The sequence below is a fragment of the Zeus faber genome (assembly GCF_960531495.2).
Source record: "Zeus faber genome assembly, chromosome: 17".
In the NCBI taxonomy this organism is placed as follows: domain Eukaryota; kingdom Metazoa; phylum Chordata; class Actinopteri; order Zeiformes; family Zeidae; genus Zeus; species Zeus faber.
Genome location: NC_137204.1, coordinates 14,070,826 through 14,090,723, shown reverse-complemented (window position 1 = coordinate 14,090,723; position 19,898 = coordinate 14,070,826). Strand labels below are relative to the sequence as shown.

At 44.2% G+C, this 19,898-nt stretch overlaps 2 protein-coding genes across 2 annotated transcripts; both read left to right on the top strand.

Moving 5' to 3' along the window:
* Nucleotides 1-571: 571 nt before the first annotated feature.
* Nucleotides 572-9,847, top strand: LOC307242965 (guanine nucleotide-binding protein subunit alpha-14-like; the record flags this gene model as incomplete). The annotated part of the gene is made up of 7 exons (XM_080017613.1): nucleotides 572-662; nucleotides 5,337-5,521; nucleotides 5,705-5,859; nucleotides 5,981-6,109; nucleotides 6,295-6,424; nucleotides 6,553-6,706; nucleotides 9,657-9,847. 7 exons carry the CDS (start codon nucleotides 572-574, stop codon nucleotides 9,845-9,847), a joined length of 1,035 nt encoding a protein of 344 aa, XP_079873739.1.
* A 3,722-nt stretch (nucleotides 9,848-13,569) lies between these two features.
* On the top strand, nucleotides 13,570-17,163 carry prune2 (prune homolog 2 with BCH domain; the record flags this gene model as incomplete). The annotated part of the gene is made up of 8 exons (XM_080017612.1): nucleotides 13,570-13,624; nucleotides 13,786-13,989; nucleotides 14,361-14,537; nucleotides 15,478-15,580; nucleotides 16,281-16,412; nucleotides 16,605-16,691; nucleotides 16,905-17,003; nucleotides 17,121-17,163. The coding sequence occupies 8 exons, from the start codon at nucleotides 13,570-13,572 to the stop codon at nucleotides 17,161-17,163; spliced, it is 900 nt and encodes a 299-aa protein (XP_079873738.1).
* Between the last annotated feature and the right edge of the window lie 2,735 nt (nucleotides 17,164-19,898).

The window sequence follows — 19,898 nt, the reverse complement described above, 5'->3', positions numbered from 1 at the left end:
TTTTTTTTTGTTTTTTTTAAACGGCTACTGGCTTTTTATTAAATTTTGGCAATTAATAACAGTGCTGTTGTTATTACATAACATAAAGGTAAAATGTAGAACATTTTGGCAATTGATTACAAAATGGGGGTGTATTACATAATGTGTTGTCACAGTGTTATTACATAATGTTAGTGTTTCTACAAAGTGCTTTGTTACAGCATTAAATACTAAATATTGTAGTGTTACAGTGTCATTAGATGTATTGTGTTGTTACAGTGTTATTACACAGTGTGTTCTTTCAGCATTATCACATGCAGTAGTGCATTATTACAGTGTTCTTACATAACAGTGTTACAGGGCAGCCCCATATCAGTTTCTGGGTATGAGTATGAAGTCCTTGATCCTCGCCCTCGGACGCCTCCAGCAGAGGAATGTGGACAGACCTGAACAGGAGGATGCCTGAGTTTGAGTAACTGACCTGTTCCGGGACATGGAACACTTCAACGCTTCCACTGGTTTACCACCACCTCCAGCCACACTTCCTTTTATCCCGTTTACAATGATCGATTGCTGTATGTCCGACGAAGAAATGGCAAATCGCAGAATAAGCGATGAAATAGACAAGATTCTCCGTCGTGATAAGAGGGAATCGGAACGGGAGTTGAAGCTGCTGCTCCTCGGTAAGTCTGACAGCAGAGGAAACTGCTCTCGGAGAATAATTAACCAGTGGGACTGTGAACACTGAGGATGCTGGACGAATTTGTATTTTGCGTTGATCAAATCCAGCAACGAGCACACGGTAGGCCTACAGAAAAAAAACTCCTACAATGATTCATTTCCACCAACTAGAATTGCTTTGGTGGGAGAAATGACGTGGTATGTTTTACATGTTCTCTTTCCTGTTTGTATCCGATATATTATTAAATGATGTAAAACGTTCTTTAACCAGCTGGACCAGAAAGCCCAGTCAAATCAGTAGAATAGAAATGCCAATAAGGTTCTTTTACTCGTGTAATTTTGTGTGCAGTCACAAGATTCAAGTGACAGCAGATGGATAGAATTTGACCAGCCCTTTAAAATACCTTTGTGTCCAACCCTGTGCGACCTTTTGTCGGCTCGTATAAAGTTGCAGTTAATATATTTCCTGTTAAAGGAGCAGTAGGAGAGACAACGGTTGATACGACTGTACGATGACATTATGAAACAGCTCAATCCTCCTGTGCTGAGGGGATTTTGTTTTGTTAAATTATTCAGGCTTTATTGTGTTTTTTTTGTTTTTTTCACCCATTACCATAAAAATCTGAATATGTCAGATGTATTTTAGGAAAAACATCAGACATGCAGGTTATTTCATCAAGGTCAACACTTCAAACTTAAGATACCAGCCTGTTTATTTATTTATAACTTATATTGGTGCGCTTATTATATCTGTTTGTTGTTATTGTTTATTATAACAGTGTGCTGCTATAGCTATTTTGTTGGCGGTGTTTTTAGGTTAAGATGCTACCACAATTTGAGCAGCATAATTACCCTCTAGATATCGTTGTGCGTTTATTAAACTCCATCATCGTGCAACAATGTTTGATTCCTAGTGTTTCCACCTTGCTGTTTAATTTCATGCTGAACATTTGCTGGTGGTTCAGTGTAGCTTCCGATATCCAGTCCATTCTAAGGAGAACCCTACCACTGTGCTGCCATTTTGCATGCACTCGGGATTAAGTTTGATGGATTTGAAATGTAGGCAGTTCTTGAGTAAGTCATTGAAAACCTATATGAAAAAAACTGTTGTGTGCGTTCCCCAGTTCTACATATGTGCTCTCCCAGGGTCCCATGTTCTCAAGGTCCTATGTTCCCAGGGTCCTTTGTTCCCAGGGTCCTTTGTTCCCAGAGTCCTATGTTACCAGGTCCTATATTCTCCAGTTGTACAGTATGTGCTTTCCCAGGGTCCGATGTTCCCAGTGTCCTATATTCCCCAGCTCTATAAAGCACATAATGGAAACCTGGTTTGAGTGAAATTTTATCCACAAAACCACTCAGACTCTTTAATATTCTCTGCCGGGTCAGAGTTGATCCGGAACACCACAGATGTAACATTCTTTTTTACAGACCTTCAAAATCAAATAAAATGATAACGATTGGTTTTGTTGTGTTTATGTAGCTGTTTTGAAGCATTGTTCCAATCAAATAAACTGGATAATATTTCAAAAATATTTTAACTTGAAACGTATACATATAGAAACATATATATATATATAACAATATAAAATATAGAGAATGTGTTTATGAAATAGCACAGTATACTGTATGTATGTTTGTGTCTGCAGTATAGGTCAAATATAATCAAGATTATATGTATGCACAAGGCTCAACATTAACTTTTAAAAGTATAATGCTATAGAATAAAATAAAAATATATAGAATAAAATAAAATAAAATAAGAACTCAAGGGTAATGCAAGATGGGGGTACAGAATAGATAAAGGGAATAGGCTTATGTATATGGGATAGACTTATGTATATGGTATAGGCTATTTATGTATACAGTATACAGATATGTGCATTAAAGTGGCATGTGAATAAAGTGAGGTAGTGTTTGTGAGAAAAACAGCACAGTAAACAACAGTACGGCGCCACAATACCGTACACCGAACAACCCAGAACAGTGACACAGTATGTGGTACAGTATGATACATACAGTACAGTAAGGTAGTGGAGCCTATGTGTGTGGCTCAGTGAGGACCCCTGGTGAGGTCAGCATTGACAGTTCTTATGGCTTGCGGGAAAAAACTCAGTCTCAGTCTCGCTGTTCCCGCTGTGTGACTGCAGAGGTGCTTGCCTGACCGCAGCAACTGGAACAGTCCGTTGCAGGGGTGGTGAGGATCCTTCATGATCCTGCAGGCTCTGCTACTACACCTCCTGGTGTATAAGTCCTGCAGGGAGGGGAGTATAGTTCCAGTGGTACGTTCGGCCGAACGCACCACCCTCTGCAGGGCCCGCCTGTCCTGGGCAGTACAGTTCCCACACCCGGCAGTGATGTTGCCGGTCAGGATGCTCTCCACTGCTCCACAGTAGAAGGACTTGAGGATCCTCACCGAGGCCCGTAATTTCCTCAGCTGCTTAAGGTGGTTAAGACGCTGCCTCGCCTTCCTCATCAGAGTGTCTGTTTGTAAAGTCCATGTTAAATCCTCTGTGATGTGGACTCCCAGGTACTTGAAGCTGCTCACCCTGTCCACAGAAGTCGCATTAATCACCAAGGGCGCCTGCGTCCTCGGTTGTAGTCCATGCCTAAAGTCCACAATCAGCTCCTTAGTTTTGCTGACGTTCAGGTGTAGGCTGTTGTCCCGGCACCAGAGTGACAGTCCAGCCACCTCCTCGCGGTAGGCCTTCTCATCGCCGTCGGTGATCAGGCCCACGACAACAGTGTCGTCAGCAAACTTGATGATGGTGTTGGAGCTGGACCTGGCCACACAGTCATGTGTGTACAGGGAGTACAATAGGGGGCTGAGGACGCAGCCCTGGGGGGATCCTGTGTTCAGAGTGAGGGAGCTGGACATGTGCTTCCCCACCCTAACCACGTGGGGCCGGGCTGAGAGGAAGTCCAGGATCCAGGCACACAGCGGAGTATTCAGTCCAAGCTCCTTCAGCTTGTCAGCCAGTCTGGAGGGGACTATGGTGTTGAAAGCTGAACTATAATCGATGAACAGCAATCTCACATAGGCCCCCTTCCGGCCATCCAGGTGCGTGAGCATGGTGTGCAGTACCTGGGAGACCGCGTCATCCGTGGATCTGTTCTGCTGGTACGCAAACTGCAACGGGTCCAAGGTGCGGGGGAGGGAGGCGCAGATATAATCCTTAATCAGCCTCTCGAAACACTTCATGACCAGCTAGGTGAGGGCCACCGGACAGTAGTCATTCAGGCAGGCAGGAGAGGCGATCTTCGGGATAGGAATGACGGTGGACCTCTTGAAGCAGGACGAGACCACTGATTCGGCCAGGGAGATGTTGAATATTGTAGTGAACACCGGGGCTAATTGGTTTGCACAGGTCTTCAGTACTCGCCCAGATATGCCATCTGGGCCCGCAGCTTCCCCGGTGTTCACCCGCATCAGAGCCCTCCTGACGTCACGGAGAGTGGACGAAGGAGCAATGGGAACAATGGTCAATTCTAATTTGCATCTTTCCATTTAAAAGTAGCTCTCCACCAGATGAGGTCTGAGCCATGCTCATTATTTCCTGTCCGTCAACAAAGATAAGAACTGGTTATTGTATTGAAATGGATATATGTTGACAAATCCGACCAAATTGACTCGAAAAAGACTCAAATTAAAGACATTTCCTGTATATTTTCAATTGTATTTTAGTTTTGCAAGTTCACAATATTGTTTCAGTTAGTTTTTGCTTTATTTCTGTGTAGTTCTAAGTAAAATGTTTTTTTCCACACATAGTTTTAGTTTTTAGTTTAGCTTTAGTTAACTGTACAGGGAGGCAATAAAGAAGATGCACGGGTTAGTCAAACTTTTCACCCCACAGTCAACCAACTTAATTTGTTTCGCAGTTGTCTCTAAAACAGGTGCCAGTTTGCTCTCTTTTTTTTATGTTAAAAAGTGGTTGCCAAACGGAGACAACCACAGACAACGAAATGGTTGCCAATTGCCTCAATTGGGTTGCCAAGGGAAACCGGGCAACAGTTACTGTCGAGCCCAGGTGCATCATTTCATCGTCACCCTTTGTGTGCTTTATACCATGCCGTGTTTTATAGTGACACAAGAACAATTCCCATGTCCACTCGGAACCCATTCATTAAGATTGTAAAACCATCGGAAAAAGTGAAACATTCACTTGATAGCACTTGCTGCCATTAGTCCACTACTATTACAGTGTGCTACTTTTTCACCACTGCAATGCTGCAATAATGTAATTTGTATTTACTGTAGATGAACTACCACTTGCCCATATCAAATTTGTGTAGATAGAGAGATATTGTACATATGTGTTATTTCTTGTATCTCCTTTAAATTTGTATCTGTTGACTGCACTGTGTTTTGCTGCTGAAACGCCTGAATTTCCCCCCAGGCATTGATAATGTCTTATCCAATTTGAACTTATAATATCTTTTCTTATCTTATCTTATCTTATCATATAAATCTATTCTTCCCTCTCCAGCCTGGAGCCTCCTGCTCTCCAGACTGGAGTCGTCTTTGTTGTGCTGAAAGCCTGTTGAGCTGCAGCTGATTGGGCTGATTGATGTTAAGATATTTTTTTTTTTGCGCATGTCACAGTTGTCCTATTTCTGGCATTGCTTTGATCTCATTCCATTTTTTATCCTGCGTTCCATGATTCATCTCATTTGCCCAGGGACTGGTGAAAGTGGGAAGAGCACTTTCATCAAACAGATGAGGATCATCCACGGTTCTGGGTACAGTGACGCTGACAGGAGAGGCTTCACTAAGCTAGTGTTTCAAAACACAGTCACAGCCATCCAGGCGCTGATCCACGCCATGAGGACCTTGCACATTGACTACGTCGATGCCAGGAACATTGTAAGATATATTTATTTGCATAAAAACACACACACATATTAATGCCATAGTGGCGGTGGGCGGCGTATGGACGTTTCGTCACGGGTCACTTCTATTCCTTTAAATTAGCTTGTAAAGGTAATTGTAGATCGTAGGAAAGGTCAACGGATGGATGGCAAGTTTGAGTCTTTTTGTGTTTGTTAGAGCCATGCAGCCAAGCTGAGCGAAATGGAGGCGATTTTTGTGTCCACTCTGGAGCACTGGCAGGTGGAGGCCATTGGCAACGTGTGGAATGACCATGGAGTTCAAAGGTGCTACGAGCGCCGGAGAGAATTCCAGTTATCTGACTCAGCCAAATAGTAAGACATTCATATAGCGTGCATGAAATAATAGAATTAAGAACTAGTATCTTTTACAGAAATGTCTTAAATTTGTATTATTATATGTATTTGTAATATTATATATTTCTGTCTTCTTTAGTTACCTGAGTGACTTGAATAGAATCACTGCCCCGTCATACGTCCCCACCCTGCAGGACATCCTGAGGGTGAGAGTACCGACCACAGGTATCATAGAGTACCCCTTTGACCTGAGGAGAGTGGTCTTCAGGTAGGACGCCTTACCCCGTGGTGAATATAAATTGGTCTGCCGGGATGTGCAGCATGAATGGTTGTAATTGTAGCTAAAGCGTCAGCAATTGCAATGATAATGTGATTTTGATGAAGATGATGATGTTAATAATAATGCGTGGCGTGTATCTCCATTCATTGGTGCTGCCTGTGCATTCGACCCAGGATGGTGGATGTGGGTGGTCAACGTTCAGAGAGGAGGAAGTGGATCCACTGTTTTGAGATGGTCACGTCCATCATATTTCTGGTGGCCCTCAACGAATACGACCAGACCCTTTATGAATGTGAGAGTGATGTAAGGTCCCTCCTAACGTCCTCAGTCTGTAGTTTGCACATTTTCTACCTCCAAAATCCATGTACATTTGATTGTATAAATTGATGTTGAATTTTAATTTCTAATGTTCATTCTCCTGTTGTTCCTAGAATCGATTGAAAGAGAGCAAAGCCTTGTTCAGGATAATTCTAGACAACCGCTTCTTTGATGAATCCTCCATCATCCTCTTCCTCAACAAAACCGACCTTTTAGAAGAGAAGATTGAAAATTCCCACTTAGCAGACTACTTCCCAGACTACACAGGTCAGCCATACTATGCCTACTTGCTACAGGAAAAGGCCAAGCACACTTTACATGGTGTACATCTAGGAGGGAGAAAAATCATAAATACACAAGAGCAGCAAATAATAGTAGCGATAGTTTGCCGGAATGACAGCATTAACCAAGACCATAGGCCTTTGTGAACAGGTAGTACTTACGTAGGACAGGTAGGAGTTTTTTGAAGGTTTCAATGGATGCAGCGTTGCAGATCTCTGCTGGGAGAGAGTTCCAAAGAGTGGGGCCTGTCATACTGAAGTCTGCATGCCGGGTTGGTGGGGGGGGGCAAACCCGTGTCCGAGTACCGCAGATTCGGGGAGGGGTCTGATAGCTACTGTGGTGTAAGGGCATGGAGGGATTTACGGTATAGGATGAAGGAGGAGGATTTTGTATGAGGTACGGAACTTGCCTGGAAGCCAGTGAAGGTAGATGGGGGTGATGTGCTGCCAGGGCTTGGTGTGATTGAGAACCTTGTCACCTCGTCGCTATCCCAGACAGGACTCCATTGCAATAATCCAGATGGGAGGAAATAAAGGCATGGATAAGGGTCTTTGCCACAGAGTCTGAGGGGTAAATCCACAAAAGGATAATTCAGAAAGAACCACAAACAGTGAAATGCACTGCTAACTGCGCTGCCACACAAATAATATCTTGGTGCGCCGGTGCTATTTGAGTGTATTTAAATGAGGTATTATGCATACTTTTGGTGCAAAATTGGCCCATTTATATGCACATGAGCCTCGTTGCAAATGGTGTCCAATTCACAAACACTGGCTTTACTAGCCACACGCAGTTAGAGTTACGCTATTACCATCTGTAGAGAGCTGGTGATAATTGCACAGACACAAATTAAGGCAGCGGTGCCGTTCCACTCCCTGTGCGATCAGAGTATATATACCTGTCAAGTAAACGTCGGGATTTGAAAATAATGGAAATGGTCCACAGCCTTTTTATTTTTTATTCCCCCCCAATGCCCTTATTTACTTTGCCCATATTTACTTTGCCACGTAGATAATTGCAATCATACACTACAAAACAAGGGCATGCTGAAAAGGAGAGGTCCAAGCACAGAGCCTTGGTTGACTGGAGTCGAGTGGAACAGGAGTCTCTGATGGTGACAAACTGTTTGGTGTTGGAGAAATGTGACTGAAAGCAGGAGAGAGCTGCACCGGTGAAGCCCAGATAAGCAGTTGAGGAGGATGGTGTGGGAAACAGTGTTGAAGGCTGCGGAGAGGTGCAGGAGAATTAAGATACTGATTTGGCTGGAGTCGGCAGCAATGAGGAGGTCATTGGTGATTTGGATTACGGCGGTATCTGTTCTGTGGTGAGCTCTGAAGCCAGATGGAAGGAGTGGAGAGCTCATGGTTGGACATGTGTTGACAGAGTTGCGCGGCAACTGCTCTTTCCAGGATCTTACTGAGAAATGGAAGGTATGCCTTGATCAAGGCTGTAGGCAGGGTAGGGTCCGGAGAACAGATGGAGGCTGGATGGTGACCAGCTAAGCGTCTTGAGGAGTATCCACAGGGGAGAAGGAGGAGAGGCAACGCATAGGCACGCGTGGCGCAGAGAGAGCAACGCCTGTGGCGAAAGTGTGTGTGTGTGGGGGAGGTATGGCCGCCAGAAGCCGTTGGTGGATATAATCCACTTTGTCCTGGAAGAAGTCTGGAACTTGGAGAAGAGGTCAGGGGAACCTGTAGGGTGGGGGAGATAGTATAGTAGCCGGCAAATGGGAGGGAATAGCAGCCTGGCGTAATTTTGCTGGTTGCCTATGACCGTTGAATAATACTGCGTCTGACTCCAGGCCATTCTCTGCGGTATCAGGGTGATCTACGACCATATGGGTCGCTAATGTGTTAGTCGGGGCTGGTGCACTCGCCGTGTTGATGTTCCAGAATGTTTTGGTACGTTTTGTGCGCTGCCTGAGCAGGGAGACAGAAGCGGTAAAGTTGATGGCATGGTGGTCATATACAGCTAGGTTCAGGCACTGCTCTTGATTGAAACCTCGTCATGCTCACTTCACTGGGTTTTAATCAAGCTCTTCCTATAACCATGAACCAGATATCAACACCTCTCTGGCTCTTTGGCCCATTCTTCTCTTGCAAACTGCCAAAACATCACTGAAGCTCCTCCATGTTTGAGTATTGGAAAAGTGTTCTTTCACCTCACACTTGATGTGAGTTACCAAAAAGATCTGATTCCGTAAGCTTTCCCCAGGGACCCCTAGAAGGACTTTGCCTTGTTCAGCTGTGTTTTGGTTCCTCCTGGGTCTCCTACCACTGATTTAATGCTGGATGGATTGTATCTGAGGGTCGGCTTGAATCCCTTTTGCCGTTTTCCAAGGTTCTTTCTCCATTCGAACAATCACTGCTGCATTTTTGATAAACTTCTCTCTTCCAGGAATGTCGGCCACGGCCCCGTGGGCCTTAAACTTCTTGAAAACATTTTGCTCAGTGGACAGAGGAACATCAAGGTCTCTGGAGATGGACTTGCAGCCTTGAGAATGTCCATGCTTGACTAGTATCTTGTGTCTGTTCTCCTCAGACAATTCCCCGCATTTCGTTCTTCTCTCCAATCTCAGTCTGGTTCATACAGAAACTCAAAACAGCAGAATGAGAACTTTTCTCCATTTAAACTGATTGAGGCAGTAAGTGAAGTCACCCATGAAAGGAGAATCTCCTGCTTGAAATCCTTACTTTGGTCCAGGCCATTTTAGTAGGGAATAAGCTAGGAGTCTGTATTTCATCTTTTTTTTTTTATCCACCTTTAACCAAAATACATGTTGTATATTATATATATTTTCAGGATCAATAAAAACCTATAACTAAATAACTAAATAAATTAATTGCAAAGCTGCCAATATTTTGCGTCTGGACTGTATATATTAATGTTATTACACACTCGACCACTCTAATCCAGGCTTCCTTTATTCATCTAGGGCCTCGGTGTGACTCTGCAGCGGCCAAGAAGTTCATTTTAAAGATGTTTGTGGAGCAGCACACTGGGCGGCAGAAACCTCTGTACAGCCACTACACCTGCGCCACTGACACTGAGAACATTCGAGTTGTCTTCAGGGACGTCAAGGACACACTCCTGAGGGATAACTTGAACAATTTCAATTTACAATGACTTGGGTGTTGAGCAACAATTGACCCTTTCGTCATTTAAAATGTGAATTTGTTTACATTTTAAATGTTGTCACATTCTGATTGCGAATTACAGCTTGGTTGCTCGTTTGATTGTTGATGAACAGCAGCATAAATTCCAATAAAGGAAAATAAATAATCATCAGTTTAGTCTCAGCTATCGTGCAGTAAATTATTTCTGTCAGTCTTTGTAACTAACCAGGGAGCAATCCATCTCGACAATGCTAAACGGTGATGTTTGTAGTCGAAGTGACAAGATGGATCCGTTATTTGTTTGCTTGTTTAACAGATGGGTTGCTCTGCCCGTTTTAGCACCTTGTATGAAAGCCCTCTGGTGTGTGTCAAACCGGGACGGCGACGCAGTAAGAATGCTGCTCCCCCGGCTTCGCTGCTCCAGCACACAATAAAATGTCGAAGTAAAATCCTTGTTGAGAGAAAACCATTAGGCCTATCCATCACGTTCTATAAGGCGGTGTTTCCTTGGGTGCATGATTGATGTTTGATGATTTGATGTTAAAGTCCCTATTAATATGGTACTTTGTTTTCTTTGTGCTTGTATACTTTTCTCGTTTTTCTACTTATTTTCAATGAATATTTAAACACAAACAAATAAAAAGCCACTGTTAAGGCACTTAAGACATTGTCTTTTAATTGTATAGCTTATATGGAATACTATTATACTGCATGATACAGCAGCGGATTCACCTCAGGCTATGGTAACAATTCAAGTTCTTTTGGTTCAACTTTGTGCTGGAATATGAGGCGTGGCTGAGTGTTGTGCCGAAGACCTTTGTACCAAAGTGGGAGTGTCAGCCTTTGTCTTCCTGATCAACCGCAGGGCCTTGTATCCAGTGACTGAGCATGAACACTGGTAAGTGACAACCAAATAAAACCTACTATCGTATATACATAATATAGCCTTCTGCTTTTAGGGAGAACATCACCTCTTTTTGCAGTACGCTGTCCTTTTTGTGGCCGTCACATATCGAATAAGGATTATAACATCTGAACCGGCACCTCCAAAGTCAGTTTGCTGTCACTGTGATATAACAGACACAGCATTTCAAAGCATTTCAGGGTTATTCACACTTGACGAGAGAGCGTCTCATGCTGAGGAGACGCCAAAATCCCGGTGGTGTTGAAATGACAAAAAAAGTGAATGGACCGTGAGAGGGGGGGGGGGGGGGGGGGGGGGGTGAAGAGCTGTGAACTGCACGTGTATGCGGCAGGCCAATCACACGCGGCGTCGTGAGCCCCACACGCGACAGAATGTGTTTTTTGGTCGGAATACTGGAAAAACAGGGATACAATTTAAAAAAATTAAATTAAATAAATACAAATAAAAATAAATGAAATCAATTAAAGAATAATAAAATAAACACACAAACGCATCAATGAACCAATAGATAAATTCATAAGCGATCAACAAATAAACAGCTCGGTGTATCCATAGCGCCACAGCCAGGAGGAAATAAAATTGCCCATTTCAATACATTTAAGCCAAATATGTAACCGACCGCACCGGACGAGCTGCTGTGCGCGGCTGTGGCGGAAGGCGCGCGCGTTCGGCGACAGCCCCGCTCACGTCACCGCCAAAATGGTGGAAGCTGCGCGCGGTGCGTGAGCGTCTGAGGCCGGACGCGCACATCCACCCACGCACTGAAGCACCGGCGAGCTGAGCGACCCGGTCCCCGGCAGCGGTGAGTAGATGCCTTTCGGGGCGCATTGCGAGGAGGGTGGAGGGCGGGCGGGAGAGAGAGAGAGAGAGAGAGAGAGATGGACGGAGGGATGGATGGAGCGCTGAGGCTGACGGGAGGGCGGGCGGGCGGGGCTGGAGCGCTGGAGGCTGCGTCCTCCATGGAGGCTGCTGCAGGTTTATCCCCCGTCCGTGCACATGTGGATGTTTTTGTTTTATTCTATTCATTAATTTGTTCTCATTTTTTTTTTTGTAGTAGTAGTAGTAGTAGTAATCAGCACGACATCCACCACCAAACATTTCAATCAGCCTTGTTCTCTTGCTCTTTTTTTTTTTTTTTTTTTTTTTTAATTGCTCCTCCCGCGCCACCCGCAGGGAGGAGCAGGGACCTGTCGCACACGTGACACACGGTGCATTTGCGCGTGGAAATGTGAAATTTAGAGCCCGGGAGGATAAAAATACTCCTGCTTTTACGTTCCCCTTTCCCCTCCTCCTCCTCCTGCTCCTCCCGTCCTCTTCCGCTTCCTCTTCCCCCTCCTCCTCCTCCTGCTCCTGCTCCTTCCTCTTCCTCCTCCTCTTCCTCCTCCCCCTCCTCTTCCTATTCCCCCTCTTCCTCTCCCTCTTCCTCTTTCTCATCCTTTTCCTCCTCCGCCTCCTCCTCCTCTTCTGCCTCTTCCTCATCTTCCTCCTCCTTCTCCTCCTCTTCCTCGTCCTCCTCCTCCTCCTTACACAATAACACGTTGATATAAACATTGTTAAGAGGGAGCAGCACCTGTACATCTGACTGTTCTAACTGGTGATATGATGCACTATGGTATATTAGGGAATACTATGCCGGTATAATTGGTATCGTAAAATAAATAGTTTATTATGGTAAAATAGCACAACAGTAGTGATGATAATAATAATGGCATTGTAATAATAATAATAATAATTATTATTATTATATTATTATTGTTATTATTGTCATTGTTGTTGTTGTTTTTGTTGTTATTGTTGTTGCTGTTGCTGTTGTTGTTGTTGTTGTTGTTGTTCTTCGTCTTCTTCTTCTTCTTCTTCTTCTTCTTCTTCTTCTTTTTATTTATAATAATAATAATAATAATAATGCAATAAAAAAGTAATAATAATAGTAATAATACGGTAAATGTATAAAATACAATTATAAATGATAATAATAGTGCCATTTAAATTTACCTGCAGAGATATTAACTTTTATTAGTAATAATTACAATTTTGCTGATGGGGGAGCTAGAGGGAGTCTTTCTCTTACCTCTTCACTTCTTCACCTCCGTTCTCAGGTTCCCTGCCCCTCATCACCCACTCCCTCCCTTTCCGGGGGGGGGGTCACAACTTGAATGTGCTCCGAAATACAGACAACAGCAATTAAGACGTGGATCTGTGTTGGGGAATATTCCACTTTGTGTGTGCATCTGGGATCATGTGGAAAAGTAGAGGATGAGAAGCAGGATTTAGACAAAAGAGGCAAAGCCAGTGTTTGTATCACAAATTATGTGCAAATACCCGATGTGCAGCAAATGCATTCAGGTGGATAGGGAAAGTGATGTGGTCACAGGGCAATAGTGAGATGCTCAGTTGAGGTGACTTGTCACAATCTTACGCTTTTTGGGGTAAAATATGGAGATGCAGCTTAATGCGAGACAAGATGAAAACCTTCCCTTCAAGACTTCAGGAAAGGGAGCACGTCTCTCAACTCCCCCTGTCGTCTCATCAGTGGCCTCTATGAACTCCCAGTGCTGTCGGAATTTTTTTATTTCCCCCCCCCCCCCCCAATTTCATTTTTTCCGCCGCTATTGCAGACCCAGCCGCCTCTGAGAGTAGATCCCTCCTCAGAGTCTATTCGCCCGCCCGTCATTAGCGTCAAAGTTTGTCATCAGATGATCTTTAAACGTCTGGTGAAATCCTTTTGAGACTCTCGCTTTGGTAAGCGGGGCCGTGCAAATGACCCTGAGTTGATGTGACTTCCACAGATCCCTCCAGGTGATGAGTGGATGGACCTGGCGTCTGAGAACAAGATGAGTTCTGACGGGGCAGAATCCAGACCGGGTAAGACCCCCATGGAGGTTCTCAGGGTATAGCATCATAGGTCTAAATAAATACTTTGAAACACGGAAAATACTTTCTTGAAAAAAAAAGACCATTCTCTTAGCTTTACTTTCGGGTTCATTTATAATCACGCTCATTTGATGGGGGTTTTTTTCTCGCAGCCCCCCCAACCTCTCTGCCCCTGCAAGGAGGAAGCTCGGCCGGGAGGAAGAAGCTCTCGGCCCCTCGCATCAGCCTCTCGTTGGACCAAAGCGAGGACGATCTCGGGGAGACGCCCGACGACCTTGACATCAACGTGGATGACCTTGACACTCCGGAGGAGGGCGATTACCTGGACTACACCGACCATGAGATGGACTGGGAAGGTGGGTGGGACTGGACCCAAACAGGGGCTGTTTGGAGCTGTAAAAACGAGGCCGTGCACAGAAACATTCACAGTCAGGATCTTTAAAAGTCTACTATGATGTTGTATTCAAATATGAGGAAACAACATGTTTTTTTAATGACAGACAACAAAGAAAAATAACAATGATTATTATTATTATTATTATTATTATTATTATTATTATTATTATTGTTATAATATTTATTCATTATTTTCTCATTATTGTCATTCTTTTTTATAATCAATCAATCAATAAATAAATAATAAGGCCTTATAAAATAATTTTCCCTGAGCTCATTAGTATCCGAAATCTGTGGGGCCACATATACACATGTGCATTGTTATTTTTAGACCCCCAAGCGGCCAACAGGAGCGGTGCGAGGGAGCCGTGCGAGCCCATCCCGACGTGCAGCGCGGAGGAGGAGCGGCAGGACGGCAGGCTATGGAGGACGGTGGTCATCGGGGAGCAGGAGCACCGCATCAACATGAAGAGCATCGAACCGTACCAGAAAGTCATTTCCCACGGAGGTGAATCCACTCACGCAGCATGCTGCACCACGCACGCTGCCATGCAAAGTCAATTAGTTCCATGTTGTAGCAGCATTATTATTGTTATCCATTATTCTCTGACGTTAATGCATAGTAAATCCATTTTATTTTATTTTTGACTTTACTTTTTATTCTAAATTCAAATTTTTATTCTAATTCAATTGAATTTAATGCTAATCGTCTGAAGACATCAATAATCACCATGACAAATTCCAAGCACTTGTAAAATTCACCTGGCAAAATAAAGTCATTCTGGTTGTGTCTGAAACTGTGTGGTGCGCCCCCCTTGTGGGGCAGGGTGGAATTTCAAGGGGGCAAGAGAAAATGAAAGATGAAAAAAATAATAATAAAAATAATAAAAATAGTCCTCTAATATGTATTTCTTGCACAAATTTAACACGACTCATTACATTTAATCAAAATATGTTTCTTTAAAGTTTCTAAATCGACTCAGATAATTGTTTACATTGAAATAAATACAATTTTTAATTTTTTTCTTTTTTAAATAATAATAATAATAATAATAATAATAATTATAATTATTATTATTATTATTATTATTATTATTATTATTATTGTTTTCATTAGTTGTGCACATTTTTGACCCCATGTGTGAATAGGCAATAAAAGTCACAAATGAATGTAACTGCTCGACCTGGTTTACTATGAACTATGTTAGTTTGCATATGACATATTTTTTATTTGTACTTTTTGAAAACCACTGATTTAATAGGATCAGCAGTTAGATTATTTTGATGAACAGCCAAACCTGGACAGGGAAGCCTCAATGAATAAACAGAAGAGGAACCGGGAAGCAGGATGGAGAGACAAGAATGCAAACGACTAGAATAAAAGAGCTTTGCTAAATATAACGGTCAAGCTTGCTCATTTTCCATGGTTCTCCCCCCACGTCATCAAGGTTACTATGGCAACGGCGTGAACGCCATCATCGTGTTCGCCGCCTGTTTCCTGCCGGACAGCGACCGGGAGGACTACCACGAAGTGATGGAGAACCTCTTCCTGTGAGTGACGCCACACACCGTACCTAAAAACTTCTCAGATCAATATCATTCTTTGGAGGCAAACTTCGGGGCGTCGGCCAAAATCACAAATTTGTTCCAAGCGTGGACACATGCTCAGACACCGCGTGGTTTCCAAGTCAAAGTCTGGAAACCCCGAGCTGGCAAAGCCGCGAGTTCAGTTTGGGCTGGGATCCAATGGTTTATTATCTGAGAGATGTTCAGTGAGTCTGCATATTTAGGAGTGATGTGGGTGATAAAAAACAGATGAGTGGGTGGGATAAGGATCCCGAAATGTGAAGTGGTGCTGAAGAGAAAGTGCAAACCGAAAACGATTGTACTGCCAATAGAGAGGATAAAACAGAATGCTGATTTTATTTTGCAGTCATTTATTATCAGTGTTCATTTCGTGGATGGGGATGTTGAGGCGGGTCTTGCGAAACAAGTTCTGCTTTTGCGTTATTTATTATTTCGGCGCAATGCCTCTCAAAGGCAGATACTTTCAACTCGAGAAGTTTCCAGGTGGTTGTAATGTGTATTGTATGTATTTTGACTATGTATGCAATTGACTGTTCAAGTACCCCAATGAGGTTTTATTATTTTTAATTATTTTCCCTTTCCTTTTCAGCTGTGCCCTTTATTTTCTTCATATAAACCTACATATATCGATAATATGATAACTTGTCTGTGTCTATGTTCTTAGCTTTGTGATCAGCACCCTGGAGCTGATGGTCGCAGAGGACTACATGATCGTGTATCTGAACGGAGCCACGCCCCACAGGAGGATGCCCGGCCTGGGCTGGCTCAAGAAGTGCTACCAAATGATTGACAGGAGGTCAGTGCCCCCCCCCCCCCTTCCAAAAAAAATGACTGATCACCATGAATCCAGCTGTGAGGACGTACTGTGGTTTCAGATGGTTTGTTTACATTGGAAATGTTTTGCTTGGAAAAAAAAAACAGCTGGAACTTCGTCGGAACAAGCTGGAGCCGATTCTGAACCATTTCTATTCTGTTTTGTTGTATTCAGACTCAGGAAGAATTTGAAGTCCTTCATCATCGTCCATCCCTCCTGGTTCATCAGAACCATCTTAGCTGTCACCAGGCCCTTCATCAGGTAGAGTTTTATATCTCCGTTGATTTGTTAATGGTACTGCTCAATGTCTGTTTTAGTTACAAGAGCAAACTGTATTGTGGAGATCGGAGTATTTTGTCGTTGAGTAAATGTGTGTGTGTGTGTGTGTGTGTGTGTGTGTGTGTGTGTGTGTGTGTGTGTGTGTGTGTGTGTGTGTGTGTGTGTGTGTGTCGGCGCGTCGCTCTGTTGTCACAGCACCAAGTTTAGCAATAAGATCAAGTACGTGAACAGCTTGGACGAGCTCCAGGAGCTCATCCCCATGGAGTACGTCCACATCCCAGAATGCATCATTAGGTGAGCAGCCGCATCGCCGCACCGTCCGAGACGCTCTGATCCCGCCCGCCGCAGTCTGCGTCGCCGTCCGAAATCGCTTCACATTTATCTTGTCATTTTTCGAACTCTCACCCGCAGCCTCGACGAGGAGCTGAAGAGGGCGGCGGAGAACTCAAAGTAAGCAATCGACTGCGCCGCGCTCCCCGTTACTCCGCAGTGCTGAGCCGACGCCCCGCGGGGCGTCAGATTGACCGGCCCGCCGAGCGATGTCGTGTGCTGGGTTTGTCAACAGCCGTTATAATTAATACCAATTATAATCCCGTAATCCCAACAATAACCCCCACGGCTACACCACTATCCTGTTAACCACTAAAAATTAAATCAGAAACCTGTATAACATAATAGCTTATTATTATGGCCGACCAGTAGTTTCTTCAGATTCGCAAACGATTAGTTCAAAGCGAACAACTCTTTTAAATGACTCAGAGTCGGGAGTAGATCTGGCTAAAAAAAATAGGGGCCGAGCAAGTTCATCTTCAACTCGCAAACTGGGGATAATCACTGAGGACTAAATTAAAGTCCGTGGCCAAAAAGGGGCCGAGGGATTTGGAGTGAAATTCATATGGAACGCGACTGATTTGCTGTTTGCGTTCCACCGAAATAAATAATAAACCAAACGAAACGATTTGTGTGAGAAATGACTCGAATCTCAAAAAGAGTCGAAACTTTCATCACTACACTGTGAAGTCGCCGTTTTTTTTCGGTGGGAATCCCGTTCTGATGAACACGGAGCCGCTGTTCTGGCTGGAACGGAGTGAATCAGGCAGATGAGTACAGCCTGGCAGGTTTGATCTCGCAGCTCATTTCCATTTCTTCCGTTTGACTGCGGAATTTGAAAGATCTTTGGGGGTTGAAAAAAAAACAAAAAACCAACCCTGCTGCCGGTGCAGGACCTGCCGCTGCAAGCCGCTTTGTTCGTGCTTGTTGTTTAAAATCGTGTGGTTATACGCCGCTTTGACGTGTTCTTGCACCTCGCATTACAGTCTCATTTTGAACAACCCCCTCCTCCCTTCTTTTCCTCTTCAGAGTGACTAGTTTCCTGCTCGGACCGGAGCCTGCGGCGAGTCAAAGCGAGTAAGTTTCCGTGAGTTGTTTTTTTTTTGGCGGAGCTACTTGTCGAAGGTCAGACTCGGGAGGAGAAGCGGCCGTCTCCGTATCGCAACATTTCATCGCTGTTACGTCACCTGTATATAAACGCTTCTCTTTTTTTCCTTTTTTTTTCTTTTTTGTCCTGCTCTGCTCCTCTTGTCGTTCCAGCGGACCAGATGAGGCCGGCGCCAGCTCCTCTGAAACAAAAGGCTAAAGGAGTAAAAAAAAAAAAAGAATCGGATCGCCCAGTATATATATTTTTTCCCCAGAACCTTTTATTGTGAAGTGGGTGAGGCTGGAAAACAGATTGAAGGACGTGTTACGTGTGTGTGTGTGTGTGTGTGTGTGTGTATATTTCTATGTAGGCCACTCACACTTTGGATCCTAGCGTAAAACACAGGCCCATCTCTCACTGGGATATTGCATATTGTACGATCACCGAAGCGACGGGAGCCTCGGCTGCGACCCTCCTCCGGATTCAGATCGCCTAGATGAGGCCATGACACCATCTCCGTCCAGGTCGGGGTTGGTAACACCGTCACATAGCAGACGTCGGACCCGGCGCAGAAAAAAAAAAAAAAAAAAATCAAGAGTTTGGGTGTTATATTAGTACGCACGACAGGGAGGGAGGAGAAGCGGCAGCGCCGCCCCCTAGTCCGTCTGTAGGTCTCAGCTTCTGGGTAAATAGATCGTTTGACGGTTAGCGTGTGATCAGTCGGGAACAGAAACCAGGACGGAGGAACCGGGGGGAACTTTCTGCCACTTGGGGTCGGGGAGAAAATCACGTGGAACTGGAAAACTTGTGCCAATGAAACTGGATGTCACTGGATATCAACCTTCAACCCCATGTGACGTGATCAGTTGTGTGTATGCCGTTAGTCCTAGATGAGAGCATGTTAGTTACAATGCATGTTTTGTGATTGAGCTGTGTGTGTGTGTGTGTGTGTGTGTGTGTGTGTGTGTGTGCGTGCGCGCGTGTGTGTGTTCCATTCAGATATATAGATCCAAGCCTTTTATTCAGCTTCCCATGGATCCCCGGGGGGGAACAAGTTCGGAAAAAGGCGAAGACACGGAGCGACTGTGTAAAGCACAATATTTTCTGTACAGATATTTCTGTGTGTTTGTGTGTGGGTGTGTGTGTGTGGGCGTGTGTGTGTGTTTGTGCATCGGTGCATGTCCCCTCATAGATAATAGATGGCCCCTGACACAAGAGTCTTCTACTGTGGCGTGCGGGGGATGTGCAATGGAATTATTTGATTCCTGTCTAGTGAATCAATAAATGATTTAACTCCAGCGATTTGCAGTGCTGTGTCGGTGGCGGTTCAAATGAGGAGACTTTATTTGTTCCAAATGAGTTACAACACACATTCTGAAATGAAGGTGAACGTCGGCAAACGGGTAGAAATTTGTTACGGGGAACCAAGGCAATTTAAGCAGCACTTCAACACCACAACCACTGGAAAGAAAATATAATAAATCAAGTTCCACAATGCGATCCACGTGACTGCCCGTAGAATGTACCTCATACTGCACCTCTGTAGACATCGGCTGTTCAGTACAATGTCATTAACAGGCGACGCCGTTTGGACTACAGCGCAAATCAACAACCCGAATTGTGAATGGATAGGAGCTATGATGTGGAGCTCATTATAAATAGCTTTTCCTGTCTCATTTGGTTTCGGCTCGAATTCGGCGGAGGATAAATAAGCGTGAGTCTGTCCCTCAGGGGGCAGCGATCACAATCAGCGCCGAGGAGGAAGCGGGAGA